The sequence below is a fragment of the Neospora caninum genome, chromosome VIIb, assembly GCF_000208865.1.
Source record: "Neospora caninum Liverpool complete genome, chromosome VIIb".
Taxonomy (NCBI): domain Eukaryota; phylum Apicomplexa; class Conoidasida; order Eucoccidiorida; family Sarcocystidae; genus Neospora; species Neospora caninum.
In genome coordinates, this window is record NC_018394.1 from 4,088,661 (window position 1) to 4,104,831 (window position 16,171).

General features: G+C 57.8%; 2 protein-coding genes across 2 annotated transcripts; one reads left to right on the top strand and one right to left on the bottom strand.

Annotated features, from left to right (window-relative positions):
• Window positions 1–759: 759 nt before the first annotated feature.
• Window positions 760–6,698, top strand: NCLIV_028970 (Zinc finger DHHC domain-containing protein,related; the record flags this gene model as incomplete). Its single annotated transcript, XM_003883091.1, has 8 exons — window positions 760–858; window positions 1,277–1,335; window positions 1,888–2,897; window positions 3,829–4,829; window positions 5,077–5,112; window positions 5,552–5,639; window positions 5,808–5,898; window positions 6,542–6,698. The coding sequence occupies 8 exons, from the start codon at window positions 760–762 to the stop codon at window positions 6,696–6,698; spliced, it is 2,541 nt and encodes an 846-aa protein (XP_003883140.1).
• Window positions 6,699–10,569: 3,871 nt separating this feature from the next.
• Window positions 10,570–14,855, bottom strand: NCLIV_028980 (conserved hypothetical protein; the record flags this gene model as incomplete). Its single annotated transcript, XM_003883092.1, has 2 exons — window positions 10,570–13,502; window positions 13,826–14,855. 2 exons carry the CDS (start codon window positions 14,853–14,855, stop codon window positions 10,570–10,572), a joined length of 3,963 nt encoding a protein of 1,320 aa, XP_003883141.1.
• Window positions 14,856–16,171: the final 1,316 nt, after the last annotated feature.

Consider the following 16,171-nt stretch of genomic DNA (forward strand, 5'->3'; position numbering starts at 1 on the left):
CTCTGCTGTTTTCGAAGGGCCTGAGAAGTTCCAGTACAACGTAACAATCTCCAATTTCCGTTCGGCTCAGAAGGACGGAGAAGGGAGAGAGGAGAAAGGTGCGGCTGAGGCAGAGTTGCAAGGGGAGAGAGACCGCCTCTGTCTTCCTCCTTTCTCTTCGTCTCCTCTCAGCTGTTTCCAGATGTTTTGCTGTCTTTTCGTCTCTCGTCTCCGTTCCTTCCTTTGCTTGCCATCACCCCTGGATTTTCGCTTGACGAGTTATAAATACGCGAGTCCGTTAAAGATCTTTGCGCTTGTCGAAATGGTTTTCGTAGCCGTCACTCAGTTCTCACGTCTCCGTAGCCTCTCACCTCTCTCTGTGTCGTCTTCTCCGTTGTTAGTTGCATCTTGTGCGAAAACAGAAAGGGATTAGACCCGCGTCTGTCGCGTCACGATCTTTGTCTTTGGCAACGAAGCTGAAGACGCGACGAGAAAGCTAGAAGCAAAGGCGAGAGCGGTAACGAATGACCCCCCCCCCCCCCCCCCCACCCTCCGTCTTCGTCGTCCTCTCCACTCTCGCCTCGCTCTCCTTTTTCGCTCATCCGTAGAGCGAGAGATCAAGCTCTCACAGGAGGAGAACACGAGGGCCAAGAAGAAGAGACACACGCAGGGAGAGAGGAGTTCGAGAGGCGACAGAATGAAAGGGAAACGTTGAAGGCGGATCACGAGAGAGGAGATTGGACGCGACGAAGAAAGTTTCAAACTTTTTTCAGAATCAGAATGGGAGGTGCGCCCCAGCCACACGGTCCGGGGTCGGCGGTGGTCGGCGGCACGGTGTGGTTCAACCGCGACGTCTGTGGCATCGTCTGCGCATGCTTTGTAAGTCTCCCTTGCGGTTTCCTTTGAACGAAACCGCCCAGAGAGCGCGGATCTTTTCGCTCGAGACGTGACAGAGAGAGAGACTCTCGCGCCCTCGGTGGGGCGCCGTGAAGGCATACGAGAGAGGGAGACTGAGGATGCAGAGGAAGGGACGACCTGTTAAGAATACGGGTCGTCTCAACTCGAGCCTGGGTCGCGCCTCCAAATAGGAAAGAGACACAGCACGCGACAGGGAAAGAAAAAAGGGTTAACACTCAGACACTTTTTACGACATCCCAAGCCTCCGAGGTCTCTCCACTTGCGCATTTTAGCGAACACAGTTCGCGGGCCGCAATCTGAGATGTCGAAACGATACACTCGAAGCTGTCTCGGAGAAAAAGTGCACCTGAATGAGAACCGTTGTCCTCGCTTTCCGCAGGCTCAGTCAATCATCTTCTTCTCGTGCTACACGGTTTGCACGTGCGTTATCCTGAGATGGTAAGTTGTCTTTCGCGTTTTTTCGTTCTTTCAAGGTTACGAGGCGAGACACCAGAAGGCCGTCATACGCGTTCTCTTCAAATCTGCATATGACACACTCTGGATCGACCTTTCAAGTGCCCCGCGTTTTTTTCCTGCTCCTTCGTTTCTCGTTCTCTTTTTTCCTCGTTTTCCTTTTTCCCCTCTTTCCTCTCTCTCCCCGTCCTTTTCTCTTTTTCTTCCCGTTCGTCCTGTTTCTGCTCTCTCACGACGTGAATTCGTCCTTCTGTGCATGTTCTACAAGCGCTCGGTTTCGCTCTTTTGTCTCTTTCGTCCTCTCCTTGTGCTGGACACTTGTGTCTCCCTCTCGCCTTCTCCACTCCTCGCTCTTCTCTCTTTGAGACTCTGTGTCTCGCTTCTCTCTCCGCTGTTTCTCCGCTGCATCTCTCTTCTTCCCCCTTTGCCTTCTCTCCCGTGTCTCGGACCCCTCGCCTCTGGTACCCCTTTCCTGCGCGTTCCTCGCCATCTTCCTCTGGTTCTCTCTCTTTCCGTCCGCTGTTTCTCTTCTCTCAGGACGAGTCTCGGCCTCTGTCGGTACGGCCTCGCGTTGCTTCTGCAGCTCTTCTCGCTGCTCGCCTCGCTGTCCCATTTGAAGTGTCTCTTGTCCGATCCCGGCGCAGTTCCCTATCTCCCTCTCCCGCCTGCGCTCTCTGCCCCGTCCCCGCCTCCAGTCCTCGACGCTTCCGCGCTCTCCGAGTCCAGCAACGCCGACGTCGCGAGGCCGAACGCTCGAAAGGACGCCGAGGAAGACTCGCAGTGGCGAAGAAGCTGCTCGTGGGTAGAGATGCCTTCCGCCCGGCCCGAAGAAGAATGGACAGACGTGGACAGTGGCGAAGACGACGTGCTGGTGTGCCGCTCGTCCCCTTCGCGCCTCACGGATGCATCCCCTCCTCTTCCGCTTCCTGTCTCTCCGTTCGCTCCGCAGTCTGCGGCGCGCGGCCTCGCGCCTCCCGCCCTCGCCCTGTCCCCGGAGAAACCTGGGGGGGACTGTGGACCTGTTGGCGGGGCGACCGGCCTTTCTTCTGTCTCGTCTCTGGGCGCGCCGGGGTTCGATCCGACCGCAGCGCGCGCAGGAGAGCAAAGCCGAGAGCTGCTGGACGGAGCCAGAAGCCGCGAGGCCCTCGCGTTCGAAACGAGAGACGCGCGGCCGCACAAGAACCGGTGGTGTGACCGAGGATGCCGCGGGGCGGAACCCGACGCGAGAAGAACTCCGCAGCGGAAATACCATACCGTGGTTGACGAGGAGGCCTGCTGCGAAGAGGACGAGAGCGGACTGCGAAGCGGTAGACTGCACGTCCGCCACCGCGACGGCGAGGCGCGATCTGAGAGGGAGATGGAGGCGCTGGCAAGCGAAGAAGACGGCGAGAAACGTGCCAAGGACAAGAAGAAAGAAATGTGGCTCTTGAGGGCGAGACGCCGCGTCCGTCTCCTCCTCCTCGCCCTCCCTGGAAGCCTGCGCTGGGGCATTGGTGGTCTCCTGGTTCTTCTCGCGGCGGCGCGAAGGGCGTTCCTCTTCTTTGCGAGTACGCACGGCGGAGCGAAAGAGAAACGCTCCCTTTCTTTCGTTTTTGTTCTTCTTTGTCTCCTTCCTCGACTTTCCTCCCGCCTTTGTTCTCGCGTCTTGGTTCTCGCGTCTTGGCTCTCTTGTACCACTTTGTTTGCTCTCGCCATTCGCGCACTTCTTTCAATCTCGAGGCACGTGACCGCGACGCCGAGGATACAGAGACTGTGTGTGTCGCTCCCTGGCTTCGACTTGTGTCTCTTCTCTCGCTTCTCTTCCGTTTCTCTCGCTTTCACTCCCTCTTTGTTTTTGCAGCCTCTCGCCAGCCGTGTTTTACTTTTCTGTAAGAATTATAAAAATTATGTGTACGATTGTTTTTAATGTATTTGCTAAAGTAATAATGTTCCGTAACCATAATCTGTATGTATATTATTCATTGTAAATTCAAATTTCGCCTCTTTCCCCTCGTTCCGCCGGCTCTTCCCCTGTCGCTCAGCCTCGCCCGCCTTCGCCTTCGAAACGCCAGCAGCCGAGGAGAGCCTCGAAAACGGCTTCCATCCGCCGAGCTGCCGAAAGTGCCGGAGTCTAAAACCCGCTCGAGCACACCACTGCTCTGTCTGTCAAAGATGCATCCTAAAAATGGACCACCACTGTAAGAAAGTGGAAACGTCGGAGCCCGTTCGAGCGAAGAAGGCGACGCGCAAATGCGCAAAGGTCCATTCGAGTGGAAAGGGCGAAAACATGAGCCCGCAGCCGCGTTGAGGAACATATATATATATATATATATATGTAAATATATATATGTAAATATATATATGTAAATATATATATGTAAATATATATATATATATATGTATATATGTTTTAGGTGTGTGGGAGCGCGTTTTGTCGGTGGCGTTGGCGCGTCGAGTCGGGGTTTTGTGTGTGTCTCTGTGCTTCGTGCTTGTGCGCAGGCCCTTGGATCAACAACTGCGTTGGACAGACGAATCAGAAGTTTTTCCTGCTCTTTCTCGTCTACGTGAACGCGATGTGCACCTTGTCGATGGGGACGCTCATCGTGCGCACCGTCTCCTTCTTGCAGGAGCAGCCCCCACTTCCGCCGCCCGGCTTATATTCGGAGAGTTTCCGAGCCGCGTTGGCGGCTCCGGGGCCCGCGACGGACAGCGGCGGCTGGCCCGTGTACAGACCAGAAGAAACGAAACGGCGAGCGCAGCCTCCCGAGCTTCGGATGAAAACAGACGCTTCCGCCTCTTCGCTTGAGGTGAGCGCAGCGGGCGGGGCGAAGGAGAACGATACGGCCGAAACGGAGAAAGGACACAAACGAGAAGGCGCGCCCGAGCAAGACCTACGCGATTCCAGGGATTCAGCCCAAGACCGGAGAGAGAGAGAAGGAGATACAGAAGGAAAAGGAGATGAAGAAGGTGGTGGAGGCGGAGAACAAGAGCGAGAACAGGGGACCGGGGCTCCGCGGCGAGGGCGCAGTGGAGGGGAACGGGCGGAGGGGGAAGACAGAAGAACAGAAGACGAAAGTGAAGGCGGGACAGCGGTTTTTCGAGTGTCGAAAGACGCGGGCGAAGCTGCGCACGCGGATTATCCCCTTCTGCCGTCTGGATTAGAAGACGAGGCCAAGGGGACTGGAGACCCGCAAGCTGCGCAGTCTGCTGGTCAGCCACTCCTCTCTGCGCGCGCCTACCGCAGCCGAATCAACGTCTTTGCTCTGCCGAGCTTGACGCGGGGCATCGACATTCTCTTGGAGCGCGCCGCGCGTGGCGACGGAGACATCCGAGGCTCTTCTTCGCGAGAGGAGAGAGCGGGCGCTGAACCCTACGGAAGCTGGGTCGCCGACGAGCGAAGAAACGCCCGGAAATCCTTCTTCGGCGCAAATCGGGAAAGAAACGGAGCAAACGCCGAGCAAACGCCGTTCCGAATCATCACTGAACCGCTGTCTCTTCCAGTAAGCGAACGTGAGACCGGAAGAATTCACGCGAGGGAACAGAGGAGGAAGAGAAAGGCAGACAGGAAAAAGATCTGAGGTGTCCCGTGTGATTTGCTCTTTCGTCTCTAGACTTTGCATGCAGATCTCGCCCTGCGAATCCTTCCCTGTTTCTTTCTCCGCCCTTGTGCTCGTTCCTGCTGTTCTCGCAGCTCTCTATTCATTTCCATGCTTCTTTCGTGACGCTGTGTCTCGTTTTTTCGTGCAGTGCAATCTGGAGCCTCTGGAAGCTGTCGCATGCGTGGTAAGAGCGCGAAAAAAAACGCCGAGAAGCGACATCTCGAAGAGACAGCGTCGAGTGGCTAAAGAAAGGCGCTGGAGGCGCAAGCGGTACATCCTTGTTTTTCGAGAGATGCGCGGGTGCTGGCTCCTCGGGTTTTGTGTTTGTGATCCCTTTCTTGCATCGCTCTGTCCTTATCTCTGCCGCACATGCAACAAGGCACATCCTCCAGGGGACATCCGAGAAGTGTCTCTCGCCTGTTGAGCTGCGTGGCGTGCGGAGTATCTCTTTGCGAGAATCAACTTCAAAACGGAGACGTCTGCATGCACCTAAGTGCTGTGGCGTTGGTCCGACGCTTCCTTGAGGGCCCGGTTTGGCTTCTTTCAGAGTTTCGGCCCGTCTTTTGTGTGTGCCTTCTCGTTTCCACCGACGCCCCTTCGCATGTCTCGCCGTTTCTTTGCAGTTTGTCTTCATGTTCTCCTTCGTCTTTGGCCTCTTCACCCTCATCATGTTCTTCGATCAGCTGTCGGCAATCCGCTCAAACACCACAGGTAATTATTCTGAGTCCCTCACATGGGTCGGCGTTTCCCAAACGAAAGAGAAAGAAAGGGTGACGCAAACCAAGAGAGGAGGGAAAAAAAAGACAGGTGCTGAGCCTGAAGGTGGCAAAGTGTGGAAACTGTGAATCTGGTACGTTTCGGCTGCTTTCACTTTCTCAGGCATCGAAGTCTTGAAGCGCGAAGCACACGAGACGCGCTCGCTTTACTCGTCCCTGGTTGATGTGTGCGGTGCGGCTCCCTCATGGCGGTGGTAAGGTCCCAATCTTGTCTTGTTCCTTTTCTCTTTTTTCCTCGATTTCCGTCCCTCCTTTTGCTCCGCTTCTCGCTCTTCTCGGTGGCATTCCTCTGTTCTCCTTCCGCTGTCTCCTTTCTCTCCTTCCCCTCTTTCCGTTCCTTCTCTTCTTTTGTCGCCCTCATTTTCTCGACGCATCTCCACTTCCCATTTCGGACTCCCACGCCACAAGCAAACATCACCACGCAGCTTGCCGTGTCTTTTTTCGCGTCCTCTACACATACAAACGCTTTTCTCTCTAACCTGAAAAAAATGTATATGTATGTTCTGCGCATCGAAATACGTGCACGTCGATTTGTTGCTGAATGCTTTCGTTTCGTATCTCTTTCTCGCGGTCGTCTGTTTCGTCGTCCACACTTTTTTCGCACCTCGCGGTCTGCTGTGAGCTCTGTCTCTGGTCTCTCGCGTTTCCTTTCCCATTTCCCTCTCCTCCCAGCTTCTTTGCCTCGTCGGTGGGCGGCTGCGTCTCGCTTCGTTCTTCCTCCGCCTCTTTCCCTTTCCTGTTCGCCTTCTGGGGCCTTGAGTTCCCTTTGATGTGTGCGCTCCTCCTCTGCTGATTTTTCTTCGCGTGTCTGTCGCCTTTCTGCCGATTGCCCGTCAGGCTGTTGCCTGTGAATCGCTCCTTCCTCGCTCTCTCCCGCGAACGCGATGCTCCGTCGATGCAGCTGCGTCCTCTTCGATTGTCTCCCGACGAATCTTCGCTTCTGCATGCAGAAAAAGGAGAAGCGACTGGAGAAGCAAAGCAGCAGCTAATGTAGAACATGCATAAAAAGGCAAGGCGGGATCGGAGGCAAGGTGAATGTCGCTTCTCCTGCTTCGCTCGCCTCTGCTCTTTCCGGTCATGTTCCCCCGTGGTGAGGCAGCAGGTGTCTCCTTCAGCACCTTTTCTTCTTCTCCCTCTCCAGCGCGGTCTGCTCCTGTGGAAACCTTTTCGTCGTCAAGCAGTGACGAACAGAACCAGGGAGAGGCGCCGTAAGGGCAGAGTGGAGACCGTCGAGCGGCGCTTCGCACAAGAGACAGGCTCTTCCTTCTGCCTCCCTATCCACCGATGCAGACGCCTATCCGTTGTCTTCCTCTGCTTCTCGGTCTCGCCTCTTTCCTCCTCACGACTGTCTTCCACAGAAAAAAAACCGCCCCGTTTTGCTCTACCCTTGCCGCCCAGCGGCCATGTGAAAAGTAGAGAGTGCTTCTCCGCTCCTCTTCTCTCTTCCATACAAGGAAGAAATCGCCTTCCGCGGGATCCGAATACAGCTGAAGATGCCCTGAGTGCAAAGAAATGGCCCTCAGAGCACCTTTCTTCCCTGTCTCCTCTCGCTCCGTCCTCCTCCCTCGCCTCTTTCTCTTCTCGAGCTCGTGCCCCGTCAGATCCACTTGCCGATACACAAATACCCTCGTATATAGAGAGACATGCATATATACATATCCATATATATATATATATATATATATGTGGTTATGTGTACAGATGCGTGAGGGTGGGGAGGTTCGCACGCATATCCACTTTAGAAAATATGTCGGAGCCGCAGCTTCTGCTTCCTGGCATCCGGCGACAGTGCACAACCGCCTTCTCTTGCTCGGCGGTTTCCCGTGCAGAGCTGTTATATGTGACATGGAGTTCGGAAAGCCATCTCACGAAAAGATACAGAGCGACAATCATTACACCAAGTTGTATACGAGTATACATATATGTATATACATATATGTAATTTATATATATATATATATATTATATACATGCATGTACATGTTCGTGTCGAGGCAGGAGGACGTGATGCAGGGGCTTTCCTGCGGGAGAAACAAGTTCTTTGACTCTGTTTCCTTTCCCGCAGCCACCGCAGGCTCAAACAACCGGTCCTACCTAGAGAAACTTATTTTAATGTATGGATGTAGGGATAGGCAGTTTTATAGGCATGTGTACATATGCATTTCCTCTCTTGATACACCGCTTTAGGTGCTTTGTTTGCTGTTTGTCTGCGTGATTTTTTCGGTTTGTTCAAGGGAGTGGTGCAGGCAGAAGGCGTGCCGTCGTCTTTTCTCTTGATTCTTTCGTTCTTGGTTCTTCGTCTGTGTGCTGGCCTTCTCTGTGCTTATATATATAATATATATATATATTATTTAAACAGCCCGAAGGGGCGCGACTCTCGTTCTCTTTGCGTATTTTCCTCGGTCTCTGCATGCGCTTCCAATCTTGTAAAGACAGCGCACACGTCTCAGAAGCGAGTTTCTCCGTTTGTCTCTGACTCCGTCTTCTGGTGTAATCGAACGCGTCGAACAGCTTTTTTTCGATTTCTTCAAGTTGGCTAAAAGGCGCTTCGTTTGCGGATCTGCCGACACAGCCGAAGGGATGTGCCCCACAGTTGCTGGCGTCTCTCTCCCGACTGTATGCATTTCAGGAGAGGCGCGACCCCCACGCCCAAGTCAGAAAGAGTCAGCAGGGAATGCCAGCAATCTATGCTCATAGATCTAAAGCGAGAAAGTGATGTGCTGTTACGACAGGCTCTAAAACGCACGCGAATCTAGACATCGAAGCGGAGAGAAACGCGGAGGTGGACAACGCGAGAAACAGCAGGAAACGGAACACAACTGAGGAAGAGCAATATAACTGCCACAGGCCCGGAGTCCATATATATATATATATATATATATATATATATGCATATGAAGCATGCAATTGCTGATACCCATGTGTAAAAAGATCGGCATACGAACAAAAATGCCTATATAGAATGTATTTGTGGATGTGCATACGTGCGAGATGAACACCTTCCGACCAGTTTCAGCTTTGGTGTTTTTTTCCGACGGCAAGGGAGGTGGGCATCTTAGCTTCTACCGAGGCCGCTATGTGAGGAGTCTCTCCCTTCGCGAGAGGCGTCGGAGCACGCGCGAGGCAGAGAAGAGAGATGCAGACACAGACAAAGAAGGGGGGATTTCTCTGTGTTTCCTCCTTTCTGTTTGCTGAGAGGGAAGTGAATGGGTTTGATGCTGTCCTTTTCACGGTTTCTGTACGAGAGGCAACGAACGACTGTTGAGACTAGTTCAGTCACACAGGCTCCTTCGACAGTCAACTCACTGCGCCCCACACGTAAGTCCCCACGAGAGAGAGACAGCGACGCAGAGATTGAGAGTGAAAATAGAGAAAGTTGCGAATAGGAATTCCCTTCTGAGAGCTGTGCAAAGAGTGGCGATCGGAGCGTCGCGACGGGGCACTCTGCGCCTTCAGCATTTCCGAGTTCTCGCGTTTGTTTGGAGAAGAGTCGTAACCGACCTCGGGTTGCGAGACGCCTGAAAGCGAGAAGGCAGGAGAGAGAACGCGCGTTTCCCACAGGGAAAAACGGAGAACGCGATCTCAAAACGGGGGATACTTCCTGGAAAACGCTTCCCTTCTCGCAACCGAGAGTCTCCAGAGACAGAGAGAGACCACACAAACCGCCAAGGGCCACCTCTGTTTAGACAGAAGACCACATCCCTTCTGCCTTCCCCGTATATGCATCCAGTCGCATGCATAAATACAGGTGACCGTAGTGCGTTCTCTTTCTATGGACATGTGTGGCACAACCGTTCTGTGCTCACGCGTTCTGTCTCGAGGCGCCGAAACAACCTCCATGGCTGAAGCGCACGCGAGAAGGCTCTTCTCTCGTTGTCAGCGCCTGCACGAGCGTTTCCCTCTTCCGCTGTCCTTTTCCTCTTTCTGCGCCTCGTCGCTTTCTTCTCGCAACGCGGCTCGCTCGCAGCGCCGAGACTCCGAGGCATCTCTGCGTCTTCACGCCTTCCGGGTTCCATGCGCGATCTTCTCTTCAGCGGCGAGAGCGAGGTCTGTTCTCGAAAACGCCTCGCTTCGCGCGGCTTCCAAAAACGGAACGCCCGCACCGCCTCTTTGCACGCTCCAAAAAGAGACATCTCAGACGCGAAAAACGCGGGAGACAGTAGCTGTCTTGTTTGCGTACGAAATTAAGAAAAAGTCCAATTCCAATTACCACCTGCTTGTTCCTCTCTCCTCACCGGAGGGCCAGACAAACGTCAACTCTTGAACCTGCTTCACGGAACCCTCCGTGCTTCGACAGAGAAAATGGGAAAGAACCTCGTTCTCTCCGTTTCTACACCTTAACGACGGCCAACGCCTCCCTCACGAACCCGAGTTGCCTTTACTGAAAAGGGCAGGCTACTCCACACACAATCACGCTGCGAAGAGACACCATCGCGCACGCCTCTCCACGAATCGGTATTTCGCCAGTCTTAAAAAATCGTCCCTGTTTTGTGTTTCTCCACGTTTGATGACAAACGTAACGTTCCCCTAGTCAGCGTGCAGTCTTCTCCCTTGAGCGCCTCGCTTCCCAAACCGCGTCGGCGACTTCTCAAGCTGTCGCTCGTCGCTCCACACTCTCTCGTCTTCCACAGCCGAGGCAGAGAGAGACTGCATCCCTATTTGTGTCACTCGACCGCATTCCACTGCAGAGAAACAGCAGCCTCGCACAAACACTCCTCCTATGCGCGCATCCCGTCCCAACAGCGAGTCCTTTAACATCCAAGCACACGCGCCGCGCTCAGAATCTCCGTCTATAACCGCCTTCTCTGCCTCCTCTCTGTTCTCTTTCTTCGTCCTCCTGGACTCTCCCGCTCCTCTCGCGTTCCTCAAATCATGCCGCGACTTTTGGCCAGATGCCACTGCACGCGTTCTCGCGCACTTGTCCATCTCTGCGGTTCGCCGGCTCTCGACTTCTTCGGTTTCTTTCCGGTCCGTTTCTTTCCAGCGCCGCTCCGGTCTTCGCGCCTGCGGCTGCGCGGGGCACCGCCGCTCCCACTTCGTCTCTCCGAAGAGACAGGCGTGTGAGGCGGAGCACTCTTGCGCTGGTACGGGAAGAGACACGCCGAGGAGGGGACACCCACGGTCCCTGTTTCTACCACGACGCCGTACCCTGAAGTGGACGCTGGCCGCGGAGCCGGCGCCGCCGAGGCCGAGCCAGACGCGAGCGCTGCGGGCTGATCGCGGGACGACGCGCACCTCTCCTCGGCCGTTGTTGACGGGACTTGAGAGCCTCTAGCCGCGCGCTGCTTCGCGCCATTGCGCCCTTCCTCGTATCCCTCAAGGTCGCCGTAGGACGGCAGAGGTCGACAGATGCACACTTCGGGAGACGACGGCACGCCTGGCCGACGAGAAGACGAAGACAAGGCGAAAGCAGTCTGCTCCGATTCGCGAACTTCGTCTTTCGCAGTGTCCGAACCGAGCGCTCCAGCTGCGTCGGTGTCGCCACTCGCCGCAGCTGCAGCCGTCGCCGAAACGTCTTCTGCGCGCCCCACAGACCCTAGTCCCTTGTCAGTGTCCGGTCGCCCGCCGCCGCTGGGCACCCAGCCCGCCCCGCCGCCCGCTCCCAACTGCGCGCCGGCGCCTCCCGAGGCAACTCCCGCGGAGACAGGGCCTGAGCCTCCGGCGCGGAGCTTTTTGGGTAGGCGGTGGCGGCGATCTCCCGGGGGGAAAACGACCGGCCGCGGCATCTTGAACTCTCCCGGAAATGCGACGGGCCCCAGTTGCGGCGAGCGGCCTGCCGCACCTTTCCCCGGGGGACAAATCGGGACGAAGCTGCCTGCTTCATCGAGGCGCGCGCGCCTCAGCGGCCGCTGCGCGCCTCCGCGCCCTTCGCCTGCGCCGCCCGGTGGCCCGCCTGTGCTCTGAGGGAACCCCGAGCCCGCCTGAAAAGCGAAGCTCTTCATCAGTGGCGCGGGCGACGTCCGCGCTGGCCGCGCAGTCCCGGAAGGCCCTGTTGCTCCGAGTCCAGGCAGCGCCACAAAGACGACGCGGTTTGCTTCCGCTCCTCTCCCCCCGTTCTCTCGGTCGCCGCCAGCGTGGTTCACACGCGCCACATCGTCCGAGGCACCACCGCCGGGGTGTTCTCTCTCTCTCTCTCGGTCGCCCGGTCCAAAACTCGGTGGGGGCGGCGAGAACGCATATCCGAGACTCGGCTCCTGCACGCCCGCCGCGCCCAACCCGGGGCCCGCAGGCAAGCTTGAGGCCGCAGTCCCTGGCCCGTGTCCCGCGCTCTTCTTCGAGTGGTGGCGATGGTGTCTCCTCCGGCCTCGCGTGCTGCCGTGCTGGGGCAGCGGCGCCGCGTGTGCGGCGCTCCCTCCCGCGACGCCTGGAGTGCCCGGACTGCCGCCGAACTGCGGGCCCCCAGCTGCGCCCACAGCGGGCACCGGCGGGAAAAACGGAGAGGCAACTCCAGTGGCTGCGGTCGAGGAAGAGGATCTGCCGCGCTTCTTGTGCTCTCGGTGGCGGCGGTGGATCGTGCTGGTGCGCTCTCGCGCGGGCTGGCCGCCCTGCGCGGTCGCTGTCTGGAGCGTTCCGGGGGCTTGGCCCCGCTGGGACTCTCCAGAGACAGGAAACGCCACGGGGAGCGAGAACGCGTCTCTTCTTCCTTCTTCACCCTTTCCAAGCGACGCAGGCCCGACGCGGGGCGACCGCGTCGCGCCTGCAGACGCGCCCACACCAGCGACAAGGCTCATCCTGGTTGGATGCACGAAGCCGCTGGATCCCACGACGGGCGTCACCGGCCCTCCGAGAGAGACGGAAGGGACACTCGAAGCCGCGCCGAGGCCTGCACTCACACTCGCCTCGTTGCCGGCGTGGTGAGGGTACCGAACGGTGTGGGAATTGGGCGCGGCGCCTCCAGAAGCTCGGTGGGCAGACGCGCCCGCCGCCTTCTTGCTGGGAAAGTGCCCGGAAGCGGACCGAGACGGAGCGGCCTGGGAGACAGTCGCTTTGGTCTGTGCCTGCGCGAGACGTTTCTGCAAGTCCTTGTGCTGCTTCCTTTGTCTCCGCGTGTTGTTCGCATGCCACTTGTTGGGGCGCGGCCTCACGCATACCGGTTTGCCATCCGACATTGTCAGGCCGTACCACATGTCCGAAGGGTTCGCGCACAAATTGATCAGTTTGCTGTCGTCTCGGCACTTGTGGTTGACTGTCCCTTTCGTGCTCTCTTCACTGCTCGCCTGGCTTCCGCTCGACGCCCCGTCGTCTCGCGGACCCTTCTGCGTCCGTCTGTCGCCCCGCGAGTCGCCTGCGAGGGACGGAAACAGCGACGAAAGCAGAGACAGCGGCGCCTCGGTCCCCACAGGCTGTCTCCTGTCTCCGGCCTCGCGGACGCGCCCGTTGGGTCCCGCCGCAAGGCCCTCGCCGTCTCGCTGTCCCGCGTCGTCTGGCCCCGGGGAGACTGTGGGGTCCGCCCCGCGAGGGTTCTCGCGCTGCATGTCCAGCTTCGCTTCTTCCTGGTGAGGGCCAGAACCTCTGGAAGAAGAAACAAGGCCCTCGGCCCGCTGAAACGCGGCGCAGCGGCGCCCGATCTCCCCGGACTTGTCGCGCAGCTCCTCGGCGCGACGCTTCACCATCCAGAAGAAATCGTCTTCGTTTCGAGATGCAGAATTCGAGACACCTGCGGAAGGACCGCAGCGCGACGACGAGGCATTGTAGAAGTGGAGAGAAGAACGATCCGAGTCACGAGGGGCAAGCGAGGCTGCCGAGGTCGCGCTTCCCAGAGAGAGACACGGAAAAGCTGTGGACGGAGACCCGACACCTGAAGGAGACACCAGACACAGCCGGAGCGAGACAGTTACCCTAGGTATCTTTTCAGGACGATGGACGGAATACGGATCCCCAAAAAACGAAAAGGGGGAGTCTAACACGCCCGGCTCCCAGGCCGCCACTTCCGGACGCGCTAGGACGACGCACAGAGAGAGACGTGCACGGCAGTTACACCCCAAGAAACGGACGCATGGGCATTTCGAAAGCGGCGTCTGTGTGCATGCTTCTGGTCGCCCTAAGCACCACAGATCAAGTTTTGGTCCTTCCCAGAAACGAACGGGAAATGCATCCTATAAACTCCTTGTGCCGACTTACTTGCTGCACTCATCTCTTCGAGTTGCAACAACACTTCTGCAGTGAGTTTCACCGGGCCTCCCGGCACGTTTCCTTCTCTTCCTTTGCTTCTCTGGTGTCCTCTCCGCGTCCCCGACACCTGTCTTCCTCCGCGACTCGAGTGCTCGCCCTTTCGTTTCGCCGCGCTGCTATGATGGCTGCGACTGGCGCTCTTCTGTCTCCTGTGGCCACGCCCGCCTGTCTGGCCGCCCTCTCCGACCGCGGTCGCGCCTCCAAGCTGCTCTGGTTGCGCTCCAAGGGAGGCTCCGAGGGCCTCTCTTGCCGAGCCCGCGGCAGTTTGCGCCTCCACCCCGGCACCGAGCCAGGCTGCGCCCGCGTCGTCCGCTCCTCTTCCCGCGTCCTTCGGCCCCCGGTGTGGGTGCGAGCCCGCGTGGGACGCGAGACAAGAGCTGAAGACGTGGACGGCGGTCGACGTGCATGTCGACATGCGAGTGTACTGCGACTGGTCTGCCGCGGATCGTGAACCCGACACAGACACGAAATACGAAGACGCGAACGACGCCACGGAGACGGCCTCGCCTTCGCCGACCACGCATCTCTCGGCGCCGCGACCTCGCTCCTGAACGCCCTCACGGGGCGTCGCTGCAGGCAAACTGTCCCCGAACGCCGGTGCCCCGGAAGCGAACAGAGGGTTCTCTCCGCTTCCACGACCGGCCGCAAACCTTCCAGCGTCCGTCGACCTCCCGGACCTCGAGACGCCTGTCTTCTCGGGCCGCGTGCCTGCGTCTCGGTCTTTCGGTCCGACAACGCGGTCGTCTACCGTCTCGAGATCGAAGCCGTTATCTTCTCTCTCTCGCCGCCTCAAAGGGGCAAACCCCCCGCGGCTGGGGAACTGAGACGAGGACGACACGGCACCGCCATAGTGATGAATGTGGTAGGCTGGCCCGCGTGACCGTCCCCGATGGGTGCTCGTACCGACGGCTCCAGACCCCGACGCGTCTCCACCTGAGCCGGCGAGGAAACTGGCGTCTCCACGTCCGGAAGGCTGCATGCCTGGAGAACCAAAAAGATGTCTCTCGCCTGGTGCCCCGTTTCCCCGGCCTGGCGCGTGGCTACCACTCGTACTGCATCCACCTCGTCCGCCCCGCTCCGCACTTGTCCCTCCGCGCGAAGTCCGCGAGGAGACTGGGCGCTGTTCCGGCCGTGGCAAGCGGGTCTCCAGGTCGCCTCCTGAGAGGGGACTGTCTCCATGCGACATGATAGAGAAACGGCTGCTCGATGCGCCTCCGGATGCCCCAGAGCTGCCAGAGAAGCATCCAGACGACGGCGCCAGCGGCGACGGCATTTCCGACACACTTCCCGCCCCTGGACAGAAATCTCCGATGGATGTGCTTCCTACGCTCGCTGCACAAGTCGACTCCACATGGTGCTCCGACAGAGAGGGGGGCGGCACATCACGAGAATGCGAAAACACAGACAGACGGGGTTTCTCTGGGGTACTCCTGGCGCACTTTTCGTTTTCTGTTACAGAAAGTTGCCTCGCTTCGTCGCTTGGCGAGATGCACGCGACTTCCCACGACGCTACGGCTTTCAGAGGACTACGACGCGCATGCTCGCTCTCGTCAGCGACACACTGTTCTACCGAGGTCACCTCTTTCCCGGAGAGAATCTGCCCCTCTGAGACACGAGGGGAGACGCTCTCCGACCGTCGCTTCGGACGCGAGCGGCCCAAAGGAGACACGCCCGCGTCTCCGTCCGATGCTTCGAACCGGCGCGGGTCGTGAGGAACGGAAGAGCCATGTGGCCCAGCGAGAGACAGCAATGCGCCTGATGGAGGCAGAAAGGCGTAGAAAACCCAAGGAAAAACGTCGCGCGCCGGACCCCCGAAAAAACATGCAACCTCACAGAGACACGCACTCGATACCTGCATGCGACGCTGCCGTCCCTTGTCTTCGATGGACAAGACAGGTGTGCACACGTGGACACAACGGCGGGTGCGCGCATACACCTATACCTGTACATGGACGAGGGACGAAAGGGTATATGTTACTATACGCATGCACATAGATAGTACACACGTTAGGCTATCTAGATAGGAACCTGTGGATGTCAGTCGCCTAGGTCCAGCATGTAAGGTGACTAGAGTGGTTACTGGTCTATTCTCCAGCTACGTTTCTCGGGAGCAGGGAGACTGAAACGGAGACGCAGTCTGAGGAAGTGAAGGCCGCAGCGCATGCCGCTCAGCCCACTCGAAGGCTTCCGTTTTGTTCCCGCTTTTCTCCCGCTCTGTCGCAGAATATACCTGCGGGTACGGCGACTGCGTGCATCTGAGAGTCCGCAACAAAGCCGGGAACGCACGGAGGGGCC